Source organism: Schistocerca americana, chromosome 2, assembly GCF_021461395.2.
Source record: "Schistocerca americana isolate TAMUIC-IGC-003095 chromosome 2, iqSchAmer2.1, whole genome shotgun sequence".
Lineage (NCBI taxonomy): Eukaryota > Metazoa > Arthropoda > Insecta > Orthoptera > Acrididae > Schistocerca > Schistocerca americana.
Genome location: NC_060120.1, coordinates 672,711,075 through 672,736,040, shown reverse-complemented (window position 1 = coordinate 672,736,040; position 24,966 = coordinate 672,711,075). Strand labels below are relative to the sequence as shown.

The window sequence follows — 24,966 nt, the reverse complement described above, 5'->3', positions numbered from 1 at the left end:
GTTGTTCAGATCGTTAGCTCAAGGAAGGGTTGTTTTAATGATTTCACCAAAATATTAAACACTTCTTATACCAAACATGTTCCATTTCGAGTGCTCTTTTCAAAAGTATTAGTTTTTCCTATGTTCCCATTTGAATCACAGCTTTTTCCATTTTCAGCAGCTTCCAGGCAGTGTACGGTTCACTTTTCTGTTCGTCCTGGCTGTTTTCCTGAAGCGCATTTTACCAGAAAAAAAGATCATACAATAGGCCTGAAGCACCCTATACAAGTTGTAACAAAAAAACAGCGGCAAAGCTCAACGAGAGGAACTTGAGGAACTGATTGAAGCAGGTGACCATGTTCCCCATCCAAAGGTGTTAATAGAGCATCGAAATAATGAGGGAAATCTCCTGCATCTAGATGACACCCTGGGAAGCGAACGCGAGTTGTAACGCTGACGCATCTGACTGGGACGGTGTTCTGGCGTAACTACAAACGCCGGAACGAAGATCCGAAACGAAAGACCAGAGAAGGCAGTGAAGAAACGGTTGCCAATGGTGCGCGGAATCGGACAGCGCCGCGCTAGGCGCAGCTCCTGCCAGCCTCGACCGCACAGATCGGCCCGAGTCTGCAATGTGGTTAGTGCTACGCTGTCAGATCCGTATCAAGTGGTTCCTTGGACTCAGTGTATAACAAGAACTGTTCTGTTTTCACGTCGCCTCTCGATAGCGACATTTGCTGTAAAGGAAGTTAAGTATTGTCAGTTTGCTTTCTGTAAATAAAACTTCTAATGTTGTTTGTTTGAAATTGTTGTGTAACATTCCGGGAACGCTGCATCCCGTAGGCACTCTCGATCGTTAAGTGAAGGCCGACAGCCAGTGCGTTGTCTGGGGTGAGAGGTAATGCCTGAAATTTGCTGTTCTCGGCACACTCTTGACACTGAGCATCTCAGAATATTGAACTGCTTAACAATTTTCGAACTAATATGTCCCATGTGTCTAGCTCCAACTACCATTCCGCGTTCAAAGTCTGCCGGCCATAATCACGTTGGAAATATTTTCACGTGAATGCACTGCCCTTTTCTACCTTGTGTATGCGGTACTACCTCCATCTGTATATGTGCATGTCGGTACACCATTGCTTCTGTCACCTGAGCGTAGTCGCAGCCTGTTCCTCAAGAAAAGCTGAGCTCGAAATTTGTCGGTATATTTTTGTTAGATTATATAGGTATATAAATGATTCAAATGGTTCAAATGGCTCTGAGCACTATGCGACTTAACTTCTGAGGTCATCAGTCGCCTAGAACTTAGAACTAATTAAACCTAACTAACCTAAGAACATCACACACATCCATGCCCGAGGCAGGATTCGAACCTGCGACCGTAGCGGTCACGCGGTTCCAGACTGAAGCGCCTTTAACCGCACGGCCACACCGGCCGGCTGTATAAATGATGTCTCAGAATTAATAGCGAAAACTGACACAGGTGAATGTACACAATAACAGAAGCAAAAGCGTTCGAGTGAGCACGGGTCCGGAAACGAGTCGTTTGCGACGTAATTGTAGATGTGTGGCTACGAGCCGCCATTGATTTCACTATGAAACATTGTCTGCACCTACGTCATCAATATCTGCATGATTGCTCTGCAGTTCACAATTAAGTGCCTGGCAGAGAGTTCACCACCTTTAATCTACTTGTCTACACTTCCACTCTCGAACAGCGGGCGAGAAAAACGCTCCCTATGTAGGTGGTCACCAACAAAATATTTTAACACTCTGAGGAGAAAGTTGGTGACTGAACTTTCGTGAGAAGGTCCTACTTAAACGAAAAACGCTTTTGTTTCAATGACTGCCACCACAACTGGTGCATCATAGCCGTGACACTCTCTCTTATTTCACGATAATACAAAACGAACTGCCCCTCTTTGAACTTTTTCGATGTCCTCCGCGGATCCTATCTGATGCGGATCCCACACCGCACAACAATACTCCAGAACAGGGCAGACAAGTGTAGTGTAAACAGTCTCTTTAGTAGATCTGTTACATTTTCTAAGTGTTCCGCCAACAAGTCATAGTCTTTGATTTGCTATCCCCACAACATTATCTGTGTGATAGTTTCAATTTAAGTTGTTCGTTGTCTTAGTCCCTAAGTATGCGGGATCGATAAAAAGTAGTGGCAACATCGTCAGAATTCATACCAGACGTTACTGACAGACGTTCACCGTATTTCATGTCCCCAGTATAATCGTCCCTCATCTCGATCACCTACCCGCACAAAGATGGAAAGCGTCGTTCACTATCAGCGCATCCACCTCTGTCGAAATCTTGGAAGGACCGACCTGTGGCACATATGATGCCTTCTGTTATGTTGCAGCGCGAGCCACGAAGAGCTCCTTTAATTTTGGCGAACAGGTCGTAATCTCACTGAGTCATATCCGGAAAATACGGTCAACGTCCCAGTATCTCCTACCCCGAATAAAATAAATGTCATGTGACTAGGGCCTCCCGTCGGGTAGACCGTTCGCCGGGTGAAAATCTTTCGATTTGACGCCACTTCGGCGACTTGCGCGACGATGGGGATGAAATGATGATGATCAGGACAACACATCACCCAGTTCCTGAGCGGAGAAAATCTCCGACCCAGCCTGGAATCGGACCCGGGCCCTTATCCCACGCCCATGCACGCAGGGGATCGCCGTGCGGCACGTGCACTGTAGAGGAGGATTATGGTATGCAGTGCCAAAAGGAAACGCTGCAGTGTGCTCCGACCACGTGCCAATCCAGTCTTCATTCACGCACGTAGTTCGTGTTTCCTAAACGTACTGTTAGGGCGCTCGAAATGGCCTTCCGCAGTTTCAGACAGCACACACTGCAGCTGACTCAAACACAGCCGTTGCAGCTGACTTTCTACTCTCAGCTACAGACAATGGGAACGACATGAGACGCATATTCTTCACGTTACGGCAGTGTTGCCACTAGTCTTTGTCCAACTCGTGTATTTAGTTAAGTTTGCACTTGCCTTTAGATTTGTACGATTTATCGTGTAACTGAAATTTAGTGATTTCCTTTTAGTGTTCATGTGAATAACTTTGCACTTTCCTTTATTTAGAGTCAATTACCATTTTTTGCACCATGCACATATCTTGCCTAGATCATTTTGCAATTCGTTTTATATCATGACTTTGCAAGGCAGTAAATTACAGCATTGTCTGCAAACGATTAAGACGATTGCTCTGATTGTCTCCCAAATCGTTTATGTAGATCAAGAACAACAGAGGGCCTATAACACTTTCTTGGAGAACGCCAGATATTACTTCTGTTTTATTCGGTCTTTCCGTCAGTCATTACGAACTGTGACCCTTCTGACACGAATCCACTCGACCCAACTGGGATGATACTCTATAGGCAGGCAGTTTAATTAGAGGTCGCTTGTGAGAACGGTGTCACAAGCCTTCTGGAAATCGAAAAATATGGAACCAATTTGACGTTCCTTGTCGACAGCACTCATTACTTCGTGACAGTAAAGAGCTACTTGTGTTTCACATGAACGATATTTTCTGGATGCGTGTTGGCTATCTGTGAATAAATCATTTTCTTCGAGTTGATTCATATTGTTGGAGCTCGGTATAAGTTCCATAATACTACTGCAAATCGACGTTAGTGATACGAGTCTGTAATTCGGCGGATTACTCTTACTTCCTTTCTTGGGTACTGGTGTGAATTGTCCAACCTTTCAGTCCTTAGGCATGGATCGTTCTACGAGTTAGCGGTTGTATATGATTGCTAAGTATGGAGCTATTGTATCAGGTTACTATGAATGAAATCTGACTAGTATATAATATGGACCCGAGGCCTAGTACAATAAGTCCCCCACTCCGATTTTTTAAAGAGATGAAGTCCCATATACAAAACGTGTATCTCCCGAAATAAGTGTCGTACAATGTTATGATTTTGCAGGTACATTCAGTGGTATATGTGGATATTGTCTGCAGGATGTGCTGCGAGTAGCATTAGCAGTGAAGTGCATGGCAGCGCAGCGAGTAGCATGGCTGATGCTGCAATTTTTATACACGAAGGAAGAAAATACAGTAAGCCAATAACTTTGCTCCCTTTATCGTTCTGTTGAGGCGTTAGCGAGAAAAAGTTTCGTAAAGCTTTGAAATTGTGTGTAAAGTTTGTTAGAAGTCGATAAGTGGTTTCATTCTCAAACACTCGATGAACATAACGTGAGTAATTTACACGCCTTGGGTTACCCTGCCTCAACACATACAGAGTTTCTGACTTTAGTACAAGTATTTGACATTTGGTGTTTAACTTTTAAACATAAAATTGTAGTTCTTAATGAATAGATTATGACAACATTTCAGATTTTTAAATTCCCTCAATAATTTGTATGAAACATTGAAAGTCAAATTTTTGCTACTCATTAAAGTTCTTACATAGGCAACTGCAACCGAGACTGTGCCCGTGTAAGCCGTTTAGAACTATATGCATGTTTGCGAAGTAAACTTTTAGATTAAGGCCTCATTTAGTTGGGCTCAAATTTCAACCATGACCTACATTAACAAAGGAGGTGTTCGAAGTCTCGTCCTCGCATTTAGATAGAGTACTGCACTCCCTCTGCAGAGGATTACGAATTGTTTCAAATACTTGTAGGTCATCTCGTAAATTTTTAACAAATAGTATTGGCGTCAAACGTAAATGTCACAGGACGAGCGCCCGCGCCGCCAAAAAGTGTATGATTGCTTTTATTGAGGTGGCTTACTTGCATGCAGCAAGTATACAGAATCGTCCCTGGAGCCAAACAGGTGTATCCAAACAATGGCAGAAATTTTGGCAGCACTCATTAACAAGGATTTACAGCGATTTACTACACGGAAGTATATATAACGTAACTTGAGTGTGAAGGGGATGCGTGGCTGTATTGAAAAATGTTCACTTCCACTGATCAACCTTTGAGCGTTGATCTAGTCCTGAAACCAATGAAGGATAACTAATACAGTAAGCATGTCCAGTTGGACTCTTCTGGGCGGCAACGATAGGGTGGCGTCCTGATCCTGTTTTGAGGCACGGTTTTAATACTGTGTAACCACACTGAAGAGCCAAAGATATTGGTACACCAGACTAACATCGTGTATGGCCCCCGCAGGCACGCAGAATCGCCGCAACACGACGTGGCATGGACTCGACTAATGTCTAAAGTAGTGCTGGAGGGAATTGACATCATGAATGCTGCAGCGCTGTCCATAAATCCCTAAGAGTGCGAGCTCTTCTGAACAGCACGTTACAAGGTATCCCAGATACGCTCAATAATGTTTATGTCTGGGGATTTTGGTGGCCAGCTGAAGTGTTTAAACACAGAAAAGTACATGGAGCCACTCTGCAGCAATTCTGGACGAGTGGGCTGTCGCGTTGTCCTGTTGGAATTGCCCACGTCCGTCGGAATTCACAATGGACATGTACCGATGCAGGTGATCACACAGGTTGCTTACCTTCGTGTCTCCTGTCAGAGTCGTATCTACACGTAACAGGAGTCCTACATCACTCCACCTGCATACGCCCCACACCATTAGAGAGCCTCCACCAGCGTGAACAGTCCCCTGTTGACATGCAGGGACCATGGATTCAAGAGGTTGTCTCCATGCCCGTACACGTCCAACCGCTCGATACAATTTGAAACGATACTCGTCCTACCGGGCAACATTTTTCCAGTCATCAGCAGTCCAGTGTTGTTGTGACGGGCTCAGGCGAGGCGTAAAGCTGTGTGCCGCGCAGTCATCAAGGGTACACGAGTGGGCCTTCGGCTACGGAAGCCCATATCGATGATGTTTCGTTGAATGGTTCGCACAGTGACACTTGTCAATGGCCCAGCACTGAAATCTGCAGCAATTTGCGGAAGGGTTGCACTTCTGTAGACGTTGAACGAATCCCTTTAGTCGTCGTTGGTACCGTTCTTGCAGGATCTTTTTCGACCGCAGGAATGTCGGGGATTTGATGTTTTAACGGATTCCTGATATTCACGGTACACTCGTGAAATCGTCGTATGGGAAAATACCCACTTCATCGCTACCTTGGAGATGCTGTGTCCCATGCGCCGATTAGAACACCACGTTCAAACTCGCTTAAATCTTGATAACGCGCCATTGTAGCAGTAACAACCGATCTAACAACTGCGCCATACACTTGTTTCCTTATAGAGGCGCTGCCGACTGCAGGGCCGTATTCTACCTGCTTACACATCTGTGTGTTTGATTACGCATGTCTAGACCAGTTTCTTTGGCACTTCAGTGTAGCTGTTGATATACTCTTTCTGAGTGGAGCCGTGAGTTTCCTTATATTCACTTTTGGCGGAGGGATGTCCACCTGGGAGCTACATGGGTACCATAAGGACGAAGCTTAACACAGTCCGTGTTGCGTGCGCTCTGGCTGGACTTGCTATGTGGACACCTCTCTGTGTATGTCACAGACAAAGGGATAGACATGGGGATGTGGAGCACCCTTAACCTCTTGGAAGACGAATGGCGACTTGCATGTACCCACAAAAATGTTCCAGCAAGGATCGATACCTGGTACCTCAGAGCCGCTTGTGCTATTGATCAGTAAATGTAATTATTTCATGTACTCCATGTTCACTGTTCAACGATAAATCTTGAATGAATTGGAAACCTCTAAAAGGGTGTATTAATTTCATTTCCGGCAGCATATTATCGTCTGTTCTCATCTGTGTCAGTCTTGGCTATTACGTATGAAGGATGCTGTGAATGATCTCGTCTTGCGAAGTTTTACCGCAGACGTCCTATAACCTGAGCAACAGGTCCATTAAGTTAGAGCCATTCGTTTAGGAGATGAGAATCTCCCGCCATAGACCCGTCCGGATAGCCGAGGGCGTTAGCGCGCCGCTTCAGGGATTAGGGGAGGCGAGCCTGCCCCGGATTGAATCCGCATCGGAGTTTATCTACAAGGGCTGGTGAGCCGGCCAGCCTGGTAGTGGGCTTTAGGCGGTTCCCGACATAAAAATGGATAAACAGCGGGCAGGTATCCATCTGCCGCCTGAGATAGCCGCTACGCAAACATTTAGAAAACGTTCACACACCTGAACATGAGATCTAGACGAGAGCCAGGCATATGGGGGTGCAGACTTCCAGAAACGCATCCGGTCACCAGCTCTCAGTAACATTTCTTCAGCGCATACCTGCCGTACTTGACGTCTCCGACGAGCAGCTCCGGGGCGCGGTACCAGCGCGTGGCCACGTAGTCCGTGTACGGCTCTCCCGGTGCAGCGAGCAGCCGCGCGAACCCAAAGTCGCACAGCTTGACCACGCCGAGCCGCGACACCAGCACGTTCTCCGGCTTCACGTCGCGGTGCACGATCTGCGGGCAAGTCACAATTCACATTACCGTTTATCAATAGAAGAAAATAATATCAATGTGATAACACTGAAGCTGACTATTGCATTGCAAAGAACATCCGTTTCTTTTTAACTTATCTTCGTTTTCACTACTTGTTTTTATTTGTAACCTATCAACAGCACTAAATCTGACCTCTACGCTAAGAACTGAGTACCGAATATTATAGATCGCAACAAATTCATAGATTGTTATGAAAATTTCCAGCACAGGTCATTATATACATCTGCAACTACATCCACATCTATACTCCACAGGCCACTTTTAGAGTGTGTGGCGGAGGATATTTTGTGTACCACTGTCACTTTCAACCAACTACTGTTGGTAAGCCTCTGTGTGGGCTATATCAAATGGTTCAAATGGCTCTGAGCACTATGGGACTTAACTTCTGAGGTCATCAGTCCCCTAGAACTTAGAACTACTTAAATCTAACTAACCTAAGGACATCACACACATCCATGCCCGAGGCAGGATTCGAACCTGCGACCGTAGCGGTCGCGCGGTTCCAGACTGTAGCGCCTAGAACCGCTTGGCCACTACGGCCGGCTGGGCTATATCCTCTTTAATTTTGCCTTCATGTTCTTTTCCCGAGGTACACCCAGGACGAAGCAGTATGTTGGTTCATTGTGTTAGCAACGTACGTTTTAGGGATTTTAACAGTAAACCGCACTGTGAAGCACAACGCTCACCTTGTGGGGTCTGCCACTTGATTTGTATGAGCGTATGCGTTGCACTTCTTTTGTCTTCTCCATTTCCCCCGCGAATCTTATCTGGTAAGGGTCCCATACTGACAAGCAATACCCAGATATCAATCGGTTCCAAGACAACCGGTTTCAACAGTCATAATCTGATCTAAGGGGAGAACATGAAAGTAATGAGGGGCGGAGGGTCTACAATTAATTACACCTAGAAGAAGGGATCGGTTGGTAGGACATGTTCTGAGGCATCAAGGGATCACCAATTTAGTATTGGAGGGCAGCGTGGAGGGTAAAAATCGTAGAGGGAGACCAAGAGATTAATACACTAAACAGATTCAGAAGTATGTAGGTTGCAGTAGGTCCATGGAGATGAAGAAGCTTACACAGGATAGAGTAGAGTGGAGAGCTGCATCACGCCAGTCTCTGGACTGAAGACCACAACAACAACAACAACATCATATAAAATGCAAAATTTCGCGTCCCATATGGAACTTGTTATAAAAGTTCCTTATTACATTAGACGAACTAAAATCACAAAAGGCACTCCACACACACATATATATCTTGATAAAATACGTAGTTGATAAAATGCACACTGCTGATAATATCCTCGCTATCCATGCCTATCGCGGTCGGACATGACTCCCTAGTTCGTAGCTACGCTACGGGCGGAGTGTTGACATAGAGGTCGCCGTTGGACAGCGTAAGTAGTACACGCTAAATGATCGCCTGCTGACGTTACGAGCAATGAATAGTGATGCATCAGAAATAAAGGTGGTTTTTGCGTAGCCGAACCCTTTGCATGAGTGATACTTTGCGGGACCGTTCCAGGTCTTTATTTAACAAGTAAAATCGCCGAACAGCCGTGCGATTTGAGAAGTCATTTTATTTTATTTTCACAACCAGTTTCGGCAATTCAGTATGCCACCTTCAGGGCCCATATGCAGCTCATGTATAGCCTTGCAACCTAGTCGATACTGGCATACTGGAGACATCAGTAAATGGATGTCGTGAATTCTACAGCGAAAGCACAACAAGTCAAGCCAGGTCTGGCTGGCTTGGTATTCGCGCTCGTACCATTACGGTGTTCTCTTTACGTCATGTTGCTTGGTTCATTAAAGATACAGGTTATTTATATATTTTTTTGGATTATTACTGTAATCTCCTCATGTAAAATATGCAAATAGTCTGTATGACTATAGATTTTATGTCGAATGCAAACCCATTGTAATTTTAAACGTGCGGTCAGTTGGCATTCCGCTATTAATTGGTTGTAACCTCAGCATTTGATAATTTAGCGTGAGATAGGTAACTTTTCTGCCGCCTCAAAGTTAACACTCCGTCTGTAGCGTAGTGCTGTTCGGTGAGTTTGGGAGAATCATATCCGACTCCAATATTCATGTGTGATACGTGTGTGTGTGGAGTGCCTTCCATGGTTCGACTTCACGTAATGTAACATTGCACTTTTATAACAAGTTCCATAAGGATAGGTACGTGAAATTTCGTATTTCATATAACAGGTGTAATTAATTGTAGTCTCCCCCCCCCCCCCCCCCTCGGTACCTTAATTTCTCTCTCCTTAGTTCAGATGATGACTGTTGAAACTGGTCTTCTTTAAACAATAAAAGTCTCTATACTGCGATCATGGCGTGCGGAGTGTTCTTCATCCTCCCCCTCCCCTCACTCCCCTCTTCCTTGTCATTATGAGTGTTCTTCCAGGGAATCTCAGTCTGACACCTGTCTTTCCTACGATTATTTTTAAGCATAATGTCAGATATTTAATGATGTCGCTGCTTCCAGTGATTGTTCGGCAATCAGCTACTCACACAGTTACTGATCTTTCCGCTTGTTTATGAGTAATTCGTTACTGTTTCAGCACTATACATTAGAAACAGAGAAATGATTTGTACTTTTGTTTTTGTAGCATACTACTCGATAATGCACTATTGACGAAATTGTAACACTGGTGGATAATAAATCCTAGCAATAGTGTAAGGCGAATTTGTTATCCGTTTTGAAATTCTATGAGTGTGAAGACCGATCGTTTGGACCACGGAATATAGCGAGAATGTAGATTTGCTTCTAAGAGCAAGAATCTGAGGACTGACTGTTTTAACATCGTTTAAGCAATAGTGTAAGGCGGGTCGTGCGAAAGTCTTGTAAGCGATCTCCTGTGTAGACCGACTTCACTTCCCCAGTATCCTAACAAGTCTATCACCTTCTTGCTTGCAGTTGAGCTCGTGTGACCATTACATTTCATATCCCCACAAACTGTTTAACATATGTATTTTTATGAATTGACTGATTCGAATTACGACTCACTGATATCACAACAGGATACTATGTTTTTGCTTTTTGTTAAGTGCACTATTTTACGTTTCTGAATATTTAAAGTGAGTTGCAAGTCATAGCACTACTTTGAAACCTTGTCAATATCTGAGTGAATTCTGTGTATTTTACTTTTTTTTCAGATAGTACTTCATTGTAGATAACAGCATCGACTGAAAGAAGTCAGAAATTCCTGTGTTTACACCAGCGTGGTAAGCAATCGCCAGATGAGAGCGTCTACGCGGGACAGTGAAGGGCAGAGCGTGTACTGACGTTGTTGGAGTGGCAGTAGTGGATGGCGCGCAGCACTTGGAAGGTGTGGCAGCGCGTCACCAGCTCCCCCAGGCCGCCCGGCTTCTCCTCCAGCTCGTCCAGCACCGTGTGGTCCACGAACTCGAACACCAGGTAGAAGCGCCGCTTCCGCCGGAACACCTCGATCAGGTTCACCAGGTTCTCGTGCCGCAGCTTCTGCAAACGCACACCGCACCGCACCCTTGTGTGATGAATTTGAAATACTGTTCATGGAGAGGTCGGATGGGGGTGGTGGGGCGGTGGGGAGGCTGCCATGGCACAAAGGACACAATAAAGTTGTATGACACGGATGGCTAGAATACACCGTGGGGTAGATTAAGTTGCCCAACTGCAAAGATTTTTGTCTCCTTCGCGTACAGTCACACCTTTGTAAAATGTAAACCTCCAGGGCCGGAAATTTCACCTTTAATAAAATATTCCGGCCTCTTACGCCGTGGGCGGATGGACTTTCCATTAAAACTCAAAGTTTTGTCCTCGTCTGCGCAGGACATTATCAAGGGGAATCGTAGTGTGTCCAGTTCACATCCTGACTCGGTACTGACTGCGCCGAAATTCCGTTTACGCGTGCTCCCGCGCAGTGGCCTTTATTTCTCAGGCGCAATTGGCCGTTGTCGGTGGCTGTCGTCCGCTGTTGCTATCACTCTATGGTGAGAGACTAGTACACGTCATCTTCAGCACTGGGATCCAGATGTAATTCAATTTCATGTCCTCCTCCTTCCTATTGAAATTCCTGGAGTGTTTAACAGTCTCTGTGGCCTCTCTGTACAGCGTTTCACTTTATCCACTTGTGGCTGCCAGTATTTGAATCCTTTCAAAATGAATGTGGTGGTCTCCTGGCTGCAAAGCATGTTCCGCAACAGCTGATGTGTCAATCTCTCTCAATCTCTCCGCTTCTGCAGTGGCCCTTGTGCTCTTCCTCTCGTATTTTGACCGTTCTTTTTGTAGCGCCCACATACACGTCCACAGAACTACACTGTATCCTATAGATTCCTGCGTCTCCAGAGGTTTGCGAGCACCCTTGCCCAATTTTAGGTGGTTCTGAATTTTCCGGGTGGGGTTTTAGATTACCGCTTTCTCAAGATTTTTCCTATGCGGTCATAACACAGCAGCATAGCTGTGATTTTTGCGCGACGATCTCAATGCTCATTTTACCTCAGCGGGCGAATAACCAGAACTGGCGGCCACAAGCGGATACCATGCGGCCGCAGAGACTGTTAAACATCTCAGGAAATCCAGTAAGAAGGAGGCGGGCTTGAAATTGAATAACATCTGAACCCCAGTGCTGAAAGCCGGCCGCAGTGGCCGAGCGGCTCTAGGCGCTACAGTCTGGAACCGCGCGACCGCTACGGTCGCAGGTTCGAATCCTGCCTCGGGCATGGATGTGTGTGATGTCCTTAGGTTAGTTAGGTTTAAGTAGTTCTAAGTTCTAGGGGACTGATGACCTCAGATGTTAGTCCCACAGTGCTCAGAGCCATTTGAACCCAGTGCTGAAGAAGTTGTGTACGAGTTTTCCACCATGGTGTGGGTGATAGCAACAGCGGACGACAACGGCCAATTGCGCCCGGGTAGTCAGAGCACGTGACTTCACGCCACTGCGCAGCGGCACACGTAAAGAGAATTTTGCTGCAGTCAGTAGCAAGTCAGGGCCTGAATCGCACATTCAAAGGAATTACGATTCCCCTTCAAAATGTCCTCCGCAGGTGGGAACGAACCGTTGGTTTTTAATGGACAATACATCCGACCACGCCATAAGAGCCAGGAATGTTTTATCAATTATAATTAAGCCTTTCCTTCGCTGTATCTGAAATAGTTGTGTCTTACGTGCATCTGTTGAATGTAGATGCCTGTGGTGATTGTACGTATAGTGTAGTGTCGTGTATAGTTTGTGCGGTGATGAAAGAAGGGAGAAGTTGAAACCCGGTGTCGGCACATAACCCCAACCTTCTGAATAAAAGGGGGCCGCCATTCCACGGGTAGATCACCAACAAAAATGCCGTAAGCTCTGACTCCATGAGAGGCTGCGGAGAGATTTGGAAACTAACCCTGGACATTGCCGTAAAGACTGATAATCAGAAACTGTACGTCGCCACCTCTCCCAGCCTCGGCAGCCAAGTACCAGCGATCAAAATTTCTTCCACCGCCAGGATTCGACCGGCCATCGCACAAGCACGCGTTAGCGCCTTCCTTTGGTTTTTTCATCGTGGACAGAAGTTGTGCTGCAACCTTTTAAGCGACACATTCTACTTCTTTTTATTGAAAATAAATTACATTCTACAGCGAAATGTGCACATGAGTTGAAACTGAACTCCTCCATCCTTTAGATGCCTGATTCGCGAAGGGTCTCTTCACTTCTACTACATTCAGTAGGTAGGGGCCTATTTCCACTTTGTTTCGACCGTATAGAAATACAAATGAAAAATAAGAACATTAAAGGATCGAAGCATTTAGAGTGGAACTATCTTTAACGGCTACTTAATGAGCCCTTACGTGGCTACCACAGCTTGGTTTCGTTGTGTACCAGCTTTCCCTGTTCTTGGACGTAAATCTTTCAACTCAGTTGATGCTGTCCAGCATCTTTTCCAATCTTGTGTTAATCTTTTCATTTCAAGATTATTACTACATAAAATCTCTCGCCCCGCGAATTCTAGTCTTTGCCTACTCCTGTTGCACCAAGTTCACTTCTCAGTGCGACAGCAGCTGACCAAATAATGTTCCAAATAATGTTTCTACATCCAAGCAGGAGGTCTTCATAGAATTCTTTTCTTGTCTGTTATTTCTAGTACTTCATCTAGCTTTACCTATCCACCTGACTTTCAATATACTTTTACAGCTTCAGATTTCAAATATTTCCAGTTGCTTATGGAAATCTGTCAAGGCCAATCTCCATTGAATGCTGTACTCTAGATGGGCGCTTTCAGAAACTCCATTCTCGTCAACATTCGGTACTTGTACCGTTCTGCCGCTGACAAAAGCTTTGTTCGCATAATAGCTGCATACGCTTGATATCTTTCTTGCTTCCACTATTCTGTTTGTGCTTGCTTCCAAGATACGACAGTATTTGTTTCGTTTCTTTCATAATTTCGATGTTGTGCGTGTCGCTCTTCTTCACCTTCAAGCTGGCACTGGTTACCCTTAATCCATATTCACCTTTGGCTACGCCATTCCATACAAATAGTATCTGTTTAACTTGGGCTCCTTTCACATTCTGAACTTGCTTTTATTTTCTTATTTTCTTCACTGGTTCTTCTTGACAGTGGAAATCAGCTGCAACCCTGCTTTACGCTTACCTCGACAAGAACTTCCTTTACTTGGCACTAACTAGGACTCCTACTTCAATTTTGCCTCGGCTACGGAGGTATTGGCATAAACAACAAATGTACTGGAATCGTAGATGATCTCACACTGGGTTGGATGGTGTGTAGCGGCACTAACGGAATAGGCGACTATTGGTTATTGCACCTCTTAGGAAAAAGCATTAAGTCCACCAGCAGTGGTCATTAGAACAAGTGATACAAGTTTATTCGCTTCTGCCGTTTGAAGACACGTTACGCCGGCAAAACACGAAGCTTGTTTCTTACGCTGTGAAAAGGAACCAGACTATTAGACCTTCGGCAATACACACACACAGACACAACACACACACACAACACACAAAGATCTAAATGAATCTGGCCTTGACAACAACCTCTGTGACTCTGATACGTAAAAACTAACTGAAAGGCTCTGATTCGTTAAAACGGAATGATATCTCCTTTAGTTATTTTGTTCTGATTATTACCTTTTATTCTTAAGCCAGTAAGACCGTTAAAAACTATGCTGTCGGCTCTCCCACGCTTACTAACAGGAAAAATGGTTAGGCATCCAACGCTATACTTCGCTCGGAAATATAATTCTGCTGCACATAGTACTCAAGTCTTCCCAAGTCAGATTACGAAACGCTCATCAGATCAGTACTCTGTGGGTATATCTGCTGGAGAGAATTCAATCACTAAAAACTACAGTGTGGTATTTCATTTTATTTTCACAACGGAAGCAGTAATATGAAAGAGGTAAGATAGTTTTTACAGTTCACTTATCAAACCGCATTGAAAACGCGGTAATTGTAAAAATAATTGTAAAACTAAGCACCTTTCCTCGAATTCTCATAGACGCTGTAGTTATCGGCACTGGCACTGATGCTAACTACATTCAGTACAAAGGGGGATCGTTTTCCTGGGGCAGGAAGCTCCTTCTGCAGTTTTTTCGTATTTCCGAAACAAATTTGGGTTTCTAGAACTCTGCGTTCTGAAAACACAATGCATTTCTTTACCCAAACTCTTTTCGACACCTATCGGTCATCTTTAGTGGGTCTCGTTTCATTTCAGAAACAGCATTAATTCGAAAGATAGGATTGTACAAGTTGGCCTGTTTTTATGCGTTTCATAGATTGACAGCGTGTCACGTTGTATTCCCCACTGTAAATCTTCAGTATGTTTATTTGTGGGTTGCAAATTCTGTGCTGTTTTTCACAACTCTTTCATTTCACTCTCACCTCGTCTCTCAAGTTTTCCAAACCCTCGTTTTGGAGTACGAAACTAATGATTGTTGTCGGTGAGTTAAATCCGCGAATTACCTAGTTTGTCATTAATGAATAACAGAAACACCGCGCCGATGACAGGGAAGCTGGGCATACCTGTGTGACACAGCGTTGCACTGGAAGCAGTAGGTAGCCCTGCATCATCATATTATGAGGAGACGTTACCAAATGAGTAGGCAACGGCCTTGCCGCAGTGGATATACCGGTTCCCATGAGTTCACCGAAGTTAAGCGCTGTCGGGCTGGCACTTGGATGGGCGACCATCCAGGCCGCCATGCGCTGTTGCCATTTTTCGGGGTGCACTCAGCCTCGTGATGCCAATTGAGGAGCTACTCGACCGAATAGTAGCGGCTCCGGACAAAGAAAACCATCATGACGACCGGGAGAGCGGTGTGCTGACCACACGCCCCTCCTATCCGCATTCTGAACTGAGGATGACACGGCGGTCGGATGGTCCCAATGGGCCACTTGTGGCCTGAAGACTGAGTGCTTTTTTTTACCAGATGAGTAGTGGTAGCTCGCCAACCTCAGCCCCAGTTAAATACGGCATCTCTCAAGTTATGTAACAACATGTAGAAGACTTTTTTTCTTAAAGCAGGTTGTTTTATTTAGGATTCCGATACACCATATTATTTCCCGCTTTTCTAGCCACAAAACCCTATTTTTCAACGTAATCTCCGCTCAATGTGACGGCATTACGCCACAACGCTGGGAGGGCCTGTATGCCCGCATGGTACTTACTATTCTACTGGTCGGCGTTGGAGCCAACGTCTTGCTGCACCAATGATCTCCCCATCACCCACGTACCGCTTCCCGCGGAGTGCATCATTCATTGGGCCAGACAGATCGTATGAGAGTGTCCGCACGTTCCAACATTGTAGGAGTCACAGCTGTGTGCGGCCGGACGGCACGCGGGAGATCGGACAGGTTTGCGCGACCTTGATGCGATGGTGGCGAACGCCTCGCCCAACGACTCACCGTGCTTTTGTTCACTGCCAGGTCTCCGTAGATATTCTGCAAGCGCCTAGGAATATCTGCAGTCCCCTGGTTTTCCGCCAAACGAAATTCATTAGCAGCTCTCTGCTTGGATCGCACCTCCGTTTAAGACGCCATTTTGAAGGCTACGTATAGCGTCTTCACCTATCGGAACTTCATGAAACTATAGGATCTGAAACTGGAGTATTTTACGATGTCCCCCAACACATTCCGCATTTTTTCAATCGAAACCGGCCGAGGAAAAATGTACTGCATTACTTATTGAACGCCCCTCGTAATGAAAAGTGAAACTATTTATTTACAACTTAACAATAATCGATATCGAACTGAAATTTAATAGGTGATCTCCAATTCTTTCTAGGTTTTGAAATTTACGAAAATGGCTTATTTTAAGGTTCTGACACAGCTGCGAGATCTGTAAAAGACGAGGACAAAGAAATTCGCAGCTGTCCAGTCTCCTAATTATTGTAGCCGGTGTACATAGGTCTTATGACTATGTAGAGTGGTGAAATAAAAGGTGGGCGTCAGCGACGCACCTTGAGCATGCGGATCTCGCGGAGCGCCATCTTGCGCACGTTCTGGTCCTCCTCGGTCTCGATGAACTTCTTGATGGCGACGAGCTGCCCCGTCTCGCGGTGGCGGCACTTCATCACCAGCCCGTACGAGCCCTCGCCCACCACGGAGATGTTCTCGTACTTGTCCATCGCGCTGCCCTTTCGCTCTCATCCCAAACTCCGATCCAACGTCGTTCTCATGCTGTCAACAAAACGCCACAACATAAATGACAAAGTAAGAACAAACAGTTCAATAAAGATATTACTCTTTCAGGACAACTGTTTTCCGTCCATAACATTAGGTTAGCTTGTTTTGGGGGAAGGGACCAAACACCGAGGTCATCGGTCTCATCGGATTAGGGAAGGACGGGGAAGGAAGTCGGCCGTGCCCTTTTAAAGGAACCATTCCGGCACTTGCCTGGAGCGATTTAGGAAAATCACGGAAAACTTAAATCAGGATGGTTAGACGCGGGACTGAACCGTCGCCCTCCCGAATGCGAGTCCATATGCTAACCACTGCGCCACCTTGCTCGGTTCATAAAATTATTTACAGCTTTAGCAGCCAAGGTAACGTCACCATACTTGAAGTTTATGTCACAGAAAGTTTGAGGGAAAGCGGACGTCAGGCATCATGCAAGGTGTCCCATTTGTCTTGACCAGACCAAATGACTAAGCAAACTAAAAAATAAGTATTTCGTCCATAAGGGACGGCATTATGAGGACTGCGACTGTTGATACATACAAATAGAAGTTTCAACGTCAGGCACATATTTATTTTTCCACTACGCGTTTCTATGTTTCACACCATCATCTTCAGGTGGAGAACTGTTTATTTATTTAACTGGTATTGGTGACGAGTACAGACATCTTTTCACAGCAGTAGGCCAAGGGTAGTGTAGATTACGTTGCTTCTTTCGCTAACGGTAAAAATTGCGAATATAGAAAAGGAACTTCAGAGCTTACTTTCGTTTGGTTATAAGTGTCAAGTTCTTTTATCACTGGTAGCAAACTATAGGAATGTCAGCTCTACTGCTCCTAAGGCGACATCCTCGTGGGGCAACCGGTATATGCCCCAAAATGTAGGAAAGTAGAAAGTCGACCTCATGCAACCCCTGCCTACGCGGATTCATATTGGACCGACACAATTATCCAATGTGGCACGAGTAGTGAAGCTATAGGCGAATTAGTCTACCATGAGTGCAGTCTTGCCAAACAAAATCACAGCAGCTGTCGAATAATTCTTTATTATACAACCGGTTTCACAACGTAAAGCCGCATCGTCAGATACATATTCAAATCATTTACAACGAAACATAGAGATTACTGGACGCCCCTATCACTCAGACTAATACTCTCTACGTTTAGCTGTAAATGATTTGAATTTGTACCTGATGACGCAACAGTTAAGTTCAAAACCCTCAATATAAAGTGTGTTGCCATGAGTACTTGTTTGCTTTACATCTGCAACAACCGTCTACATGACCAAGTCAGTGCTTCATAACACCTAGTTCGGATGGCTGCAGCCAGGCAAATCACATGCGCCACTATAATAGCATTTTCAGGAATGCGTTTATGTCAACATTGTAACTGTGAGAGACTTGTTGAGGTTCTATCGCTATAAATATGTTAAATTGTCTCACCTTGCAAGGGAACTGAAACTTCCGGAATGATTTCGGTCAGATCCTCCATTTGTGGCTCATGGGATCAGTAACAGCAGCAGATGTTGTACTAGTACAGCGTATGCAACAGCTGAATTGTGTTTTTTTGTCACATAAACGTTTCGGTTTATTCAGTCAAAACACCGCCAATGGTAGGTTTTCCTTCTCCATCTCTTGCTTACAATAGGGAAGTGATGACACGAGGCACGTTTCACATAAAAATATATAATAAATTCGCAGACTGTAATCGGAGAGCAAATTAACAAAAGGCTGGCAGTGAAGTCTGCTGGTAAGATAACATTTTTCGGACGGCCAGTAATATACACTGATCAGCCAGAACATTATGACCACCTACCTAACAGCCAGTATGTCCATGTTTGGCACGGATAAGAGCGACGACGCTTCACAGTATGGAAGCAATGAGGTCTTCGTAAGTCGCTGGAGGGAGTTGGCACCACATCTGCACACACGAGTCACCTCGTGATAAGCTCTGACGCCCCATTCAATCGCATCCCAGATGTGTTCGATCAGGTTCAGATCTGGAGGGTTTGAGGGGGGAGGTAGGGAGGCGGCAGCACATCAATTGCAACTCGCCTCTGCGTTCCTCGAACCACTCCATCACACTCCTGACCTTGTGACATGCCTGCCACGTTATCTTGTTGAAAAATGCCACTGCTGTCGGGAAACATGAAGGGTTTACTGGCCTGCAACCAGTGTACGATACTCCGTGGACCTCATGGTGCCTTCACGAGCTGCTTTGGACGCATGATTGTCCACGTGTATGTTCCCCAGAGCATAATGGAGCATAATGGGCCGCCGCCAGCTTTTCTCTGTCCCACAGCACAGGTATCTAGGGGCCGTTCCCCTGGAAGACGACGGATTCGCACACTCCCGTCGGCATGATGAAGGTCCAGTGCCTGTTGTCAAGTGCTCAGTTCAGTCGTAGCTGCCGATGTCGTGGTGTTAGCATGGACACATGCATGGGGTCGGCTGCGGAGGCCCATCGTTAGGAGTGTTCGGTGCACTTCGTGTTACAGACACACTTTTACTCTGCCCAGTTTTAAAGTTTGGTGTTAGTTCTGCCACAGTTCGCCGCCTCACCTGTTGTACCTGTCTGCCCAGCCTACGACGTCCGACATCTGTAATAAGGGGTGGCTGCCCAACCCCACAACGTCTGGGGGGGTGGGGGGTTCACATTGGTTGGTTGCGGCACGTGTTTAAGACAATCACCACAGCACTCCACGAACATCCAACAAATAGTGCAGTTTCCGAAATGCTCGAGCAGAGCCCCCGGCCCATCATAATCTGCCCTCGGTCAAACTCAGGCAGATAGCGCGTCTTCCCAGCTACACGCACCATGCGTGTGTCTGACTAACGGTCATTCCTCTCCAGGAGACGCTGCTACCGCCTGGACGTGTTCATATCGGCAGTTGGTTGCTGGTCATAAAGTGCTTGCTGATTGCTGTAGACCACGGGCAGTCGCAGGGCTGAAGGGAAATGAGTGGTTGGTCTGTTTTGCCCCAGTCCGCCCTACCTCTCGCAGGAATTCTTCTGAGCTGCCGACTGTCCCTTGCATGAGAAATCAAGTACCTATCATATCATTTAACTGGAACACAAATTCTCACTTATCTAATACCTTCGCCGTTACCATACATAGAACAAACACATTCGCGATCTCGTCTCTAAAACAAATTATCTGCAGTATGCAGTAGGCGAGGATCAGTTTCGCTTTAGGAAAAGTAAAGGCACTAGAGTTGCTGTTCTGATGCGCGGCTGATAACGGCACCAACACTAAACAAAAATCAAGATACGTTCATAGGATTTGTCGACCAGGAAAAAGCCCTCGACAGTGTCAAATAGTGCAAGATGTCCGAAATTCTGAGGAATATAGGGGTAAGCTATAGGGAGAGACGGGTAATACACAACATGTACAAGAACTAAGAGGGAATATTAAGAGTGGAAGACCAAGAACGAAGTGCTCGGATTAAAAAGGTTGGATGATAGGGATGTGGTCTTTCACCCCTATCGTTCAATCTACATATTGAAGAATCAATGATGAAAATAAAATAAAAGTTCAAGGGCGGAATTAAAATTCAAGTGAAAAGATATCAATGTTAAGATTCGTTATTGACACTGCTATCTTCAGTGAAAGCGAAGAAGAATTACATGATCTGCTGAATGGAATGAACAGCCTTATAAGTACAGAATATGGATTGAGAATAAGTCGAAAAAAGACCAAAGTAATGAGAAATAGCAGAAATGAGAACAGCGAGAAACTTAACATCAGGATTAATGGTCATATAGTAGACGAAGTTCAGGCATCCTGCAGCCTAGGCGGCAAAATAGCATACGACGGACGGAGCAAGGAGGGCATCGGAAGCAGACTAGCACTGGCAACAAGGGCATTCTTGGTCAAGAGAACTCTGCTAGCATCTAACGTAGCCCTTAGTTTTAGGAAGAAATTTCTGAGAATGTACAAATACTTTTGGTGCACAGCATTGTATGGTAGTGAAACTTGGCTGTAGGGAAACCGGAACGGAAGAGGATCGAAGCATTTGAGATGTCGTGCTACAGACGAATGTTGAAAATTCGGTAGATTGATAAGATAAGAAATGATGAGGTAAGACACTGACAAGAAGAGGGGACAGGATGATAGGATGTCTGTTAAGACTTCATGGAATGGTACTAGAGGGAGCTGTAGAGGGTAAAAACTGTAGAGGAAGGCAGAGAATGGAATACATCGAGCAATTAATTGAGGACGTAGGTTTCAAGTGTACTCTGACACAAAGAGGTTGGCACAGAAGAGGCATTCGTAGCGGGCCGCATCAAACCAGCCAGAAGACCGATGACTCACAAAAGGAGATGCGCACAATTCTGCGCCCCAGTGCATTTAAGAAAAATGCTTGAACACTTTCTTTTATTGACCACATTACGTTTCTTCGAATAATTAACAGATATTAACAATTCCTCCTGTATCAAACAGTAAAGCAAATGCTTCCATCTTTTCCCATTTATATTTCCCTCTCTTTTCGCTTCTCAAACCGCCACTTGACCTTCTATATCCCTCCTTGCGTTGCGCTGCGCACCAATGACAACACAGCGCTTAAAAGAAAACAATATTATAGCCTACATGTGAAAAGAGAGTGTGGTGTCACCGCCAGACACCACACTTGCTAGGTGGTAGCCTTTAAATCGGCCGCGGTCCGTTAGTATACGTCGGACCCGCGTGTCGCCACTATCAGTGATTGCAGACCGAGCGCCGCCACACGGCAGGTCTAGTCTAGAGAGACTCCGCAGCACTCGCCCAGTTGTACAGCCGACTTTGCTAGCGATGGTTCACTGCCTACTTACGTTCTCATTTGCCGAGACGATAGTTTAGCATAGCCTTCAGCTACGTCATTTGCTACGACCTAGCAAGGCGCCATTATCAAAATGGTTCAAATGGCTCTGAGCACTATGGGACTCAACTGCCGTGGTCATTAGTCCCCTAGAACTTAGAACTAGTTAAACCTAACTAACCTAAGGACATCACGAACATCCATGCCCGAGGCAGGATTCGAACCTGCGACCGTAGCGGTCTTGCGGTTCCAGACTGCAGCACCTTTACCCGCACGGCCACTTCGGCCGGCGCGCCATTATCAAAAAAATGGTTCAAATGGCTCTGAGCACTATGGGACTTAACAGCTGTGGTCATCAGTCCCCTAGAACTTAGAACTACTTAAACCTAACTAACCGAAGGACATCACACACATCCATGCCCGAGGCAGGATTCGAACCTGCGACCGTAGCAGTCGCACGGTTCCGGACTGCGCGCCTAGAACCGCGAGACCACCGCGGCCGGCGCGCCATTATCAGTTACTATTGATATTGTGAATCATGTACCGTCAAAACCGACGTTCATCATTAATGGATTAAAGATAAGTATTCCACCAGCTACGTCTGTTTTTCTAAATTCTAATTTCCTTGTCATGTTCCAGACCTCACGCCAGCCTCCTTTAGTAAAACGGTGTTGGCTCTCTTGCCAACCACAACAGAGAGAATTCTGATATTTTCCCTTTTCCCTCAGGCCACAATATCTAGCGGCCTTCTGGTGACAAATGTGAAAGGTGTACTGTCTGGCGAATGATTTTGTTCCACTTATGTTTATACGTACAGAGATACAAACACATCTTCTGCAATTTATAAGTGATACAGTTTTTTGATAAACGCTGTTGTAATACTTTTATTTCATTTAGTTCTTTATAAATCTCGTAACTGAGTAACAACAGTTTTCAGCAGTCTGTTAAGGTGCAGTAGTGAAATTACATTCCATGACTTCTTTGGGAAACATATACGGAGAGTTATACGGAGAGAGGGTGAACTCTGAAGATCTCTTTTCTTTCTTTATTTTTCTCTCTCATACAGCAGGAAAACTCATGTTTAATGGGGCGCCAGATTATTACAATATGAAAACTCAAAACAGCGTTTGTGAGGTTTGAAATGTAACTTTGATATTGAAGCTGTCATATCTTAAAAACTAAATTAATTATGATTGGAAATAAGTGAGGCTGAAACTTTTTTAGGCATTTAGAACTGAATTAAAATTTACCAGCAATGTCGTAAATAACGAGTTATCATGCATTATAGCAGATATGGATTCACATAATTCATTTTGGTATTTCTGGCTCTACAAACAAAGCTGGAATAGAATGAGATTTTCACTCTGCAGCGGAGCGTGCGCTGATGTGAAACTTCCTGGTAGATTAAAACTGTGTGCCGGACCGAGACTCGGGACCTTTGCCTTTCGCGGGCAAGTGCTCTACCATCTGAGCTACCCAAGCACGACTCACACCCCATCCTCACGGATTTACTTCCGCCAGTATCTCGTCTCCTATTTTGCAAACTTCACAGAAGCTCTCCTGTTGCCCGCAAAAGACAAAGGTCCAGAGTTCGAGTCTCGGTCCGGCACACAGTTTTAATCTGCCAGGAGATTTCAAAGCTGGAATAGTTGATAAGTTTACAAACGTTCTATCGAGTCAGAACTGTGTAGAAGTATTTGGACTTTTATTGATTATGACATTTAGTTAATTTGTAATTGTTCAGTTTTTCTTCTTTCGTATAATTAAATAACATAATAATAATATTTTTTTAAGAAGAGAGGAGCAAGACTGCTTGAGTCCTTTTTGTGTGGTAAGGAGGTTTCTGACGATCGCACATCGTAAAGGATCGGTACGAGAAGTACATTGAATATCAATGTGCAAAAACTAAAAAAATACTCCACGAATAAATGCATATTTTGTCTAGATGGTACAGTTTCATTAATATACATGAAATGGAGGCATCGGTGGTTCAGTGGTAGAATGCTCGCCTGCCACGCGGGCGGCCCGGGTTCGATTCCCGGCCGATGCATCATTTTTAGGTAGTCCGGATATTGTTCTTAAGTAGCAAACAAAAAAAATACTACAAAAATATCTTGTTATTACGCAAAACCGTATAACCTCAGCTGAGCTACTGAGATGTGGGAGTGACGCAGCTTTCCCTGAAGCGGCAGATGGGACGCAAGCGCTATCTAGCTGCGAGTTCCGCCTGCTGCCTGCGTAACAGCCCACGCAATCGCTAGGTGGCCACAGCGTTAAACTTCTCTCAGTGGAGGATGACTGTGGGAAGAGGGGAAGGGGGGAGGCTACACAGATGTATGTTTGAATGCCTGTCAATAGCAAATAGAAACTCTGGAACACACTCCTAACAAATGCCTCAACGTTTGCATGCAGTCCTCATACAAAATTGTGTTGCCTAAAGGCTGTTTGATGATGTCTTGCTTTGTGCCCTGTGCTATCTTTCACTGTTTGTATGTAATAACATGCTCAAACATCTTCGTCAATAGAGTTCTCCACGATCTTCAGCTTCTAGGTACACTAGTCCCAAAATATGTCGTCTACACACATCTCACTAGCTTCTCGTCTGTGTCGTTCTTTATCACGACCAAGTCAGCAAAAAAGTTCCTTAATCTATCTCCTTGCAAATACATTTTACTACATCACAATCACTGTGAGATCTATGATATTTTCCATTCATTGATTTTTTTTTTTTTTTAATGAATCACTTTTGCTTTCCAGGAAATAGGAACAGATAACATCCGAAAATATAGACGCTGAAAGCAGGAAAATATTCATGAACAGCTCTGTGTTGGTGCGAAACGTCGAGTGGGACAGACAGAGAGGGAACTACTAGAAGCCCGACGAAGATAAGATGGACTGATCGAGTAACTAACGAAGACGTTCTGCAACTTGCCAACAAGAAAACATTGGTACCCTGCTAAAGAATGCAATGAATCGAAGAGGTAGACCGGTTTGGGTAGCTATTATGTCAAGACTCACTGCTGACAGGTGTAGGATTGCGGAGAGTAGACGTGGACATCGTGCACATAGAGGGGCAGGATACTGGTATAGCAAGCGGATCGCTGCTACTGTGGTGTGTGGCAG

At 45.1% G+C, this 24,966-nt stretch overlaps 1 protein-coding gene and 1 non-coding gene across 2 annotated transcripts in view; one reads left to right on the top strand and one right to left on the bottom strand.

The window, feature by feature from the left end:
* Positions 1-24,966, bottom strand: part of LOC124594818 (cyclin-dependent kinase-like 5) — a 353,935-nt gene that overhangs the window by 131,154 nt on the left and 197,815 nt on the right. Inside the window, exons 2-4 of the mRNA XM_047133262.1 lie at positions 16,830-17,049; positions 10,683-10,877; positions 7,169-7,347 (exon numbers count right to left, since the gene is read on the bottom strand). Of these exons, the coding sequence (XP_046989218.1) occupies positions 7,169-7,347; positions 10,683-10,877; positions 16,830-16,997 (542 nt within the window). The 5' untranslated portion in view covers positions 16,998-17,049. The remainder of the gene's footprint in view (positions 1-7,168; positions 7,348-10,682; positions 10,878-16,829; positions 17,050-24,966) is intronic.
* Trnag-gcc lies at positions 23,823-23,893 on the top strand. Its single transcript has one exon. It is a non-coding gene; the product is annotated as a tRNA-Gly (tRNA).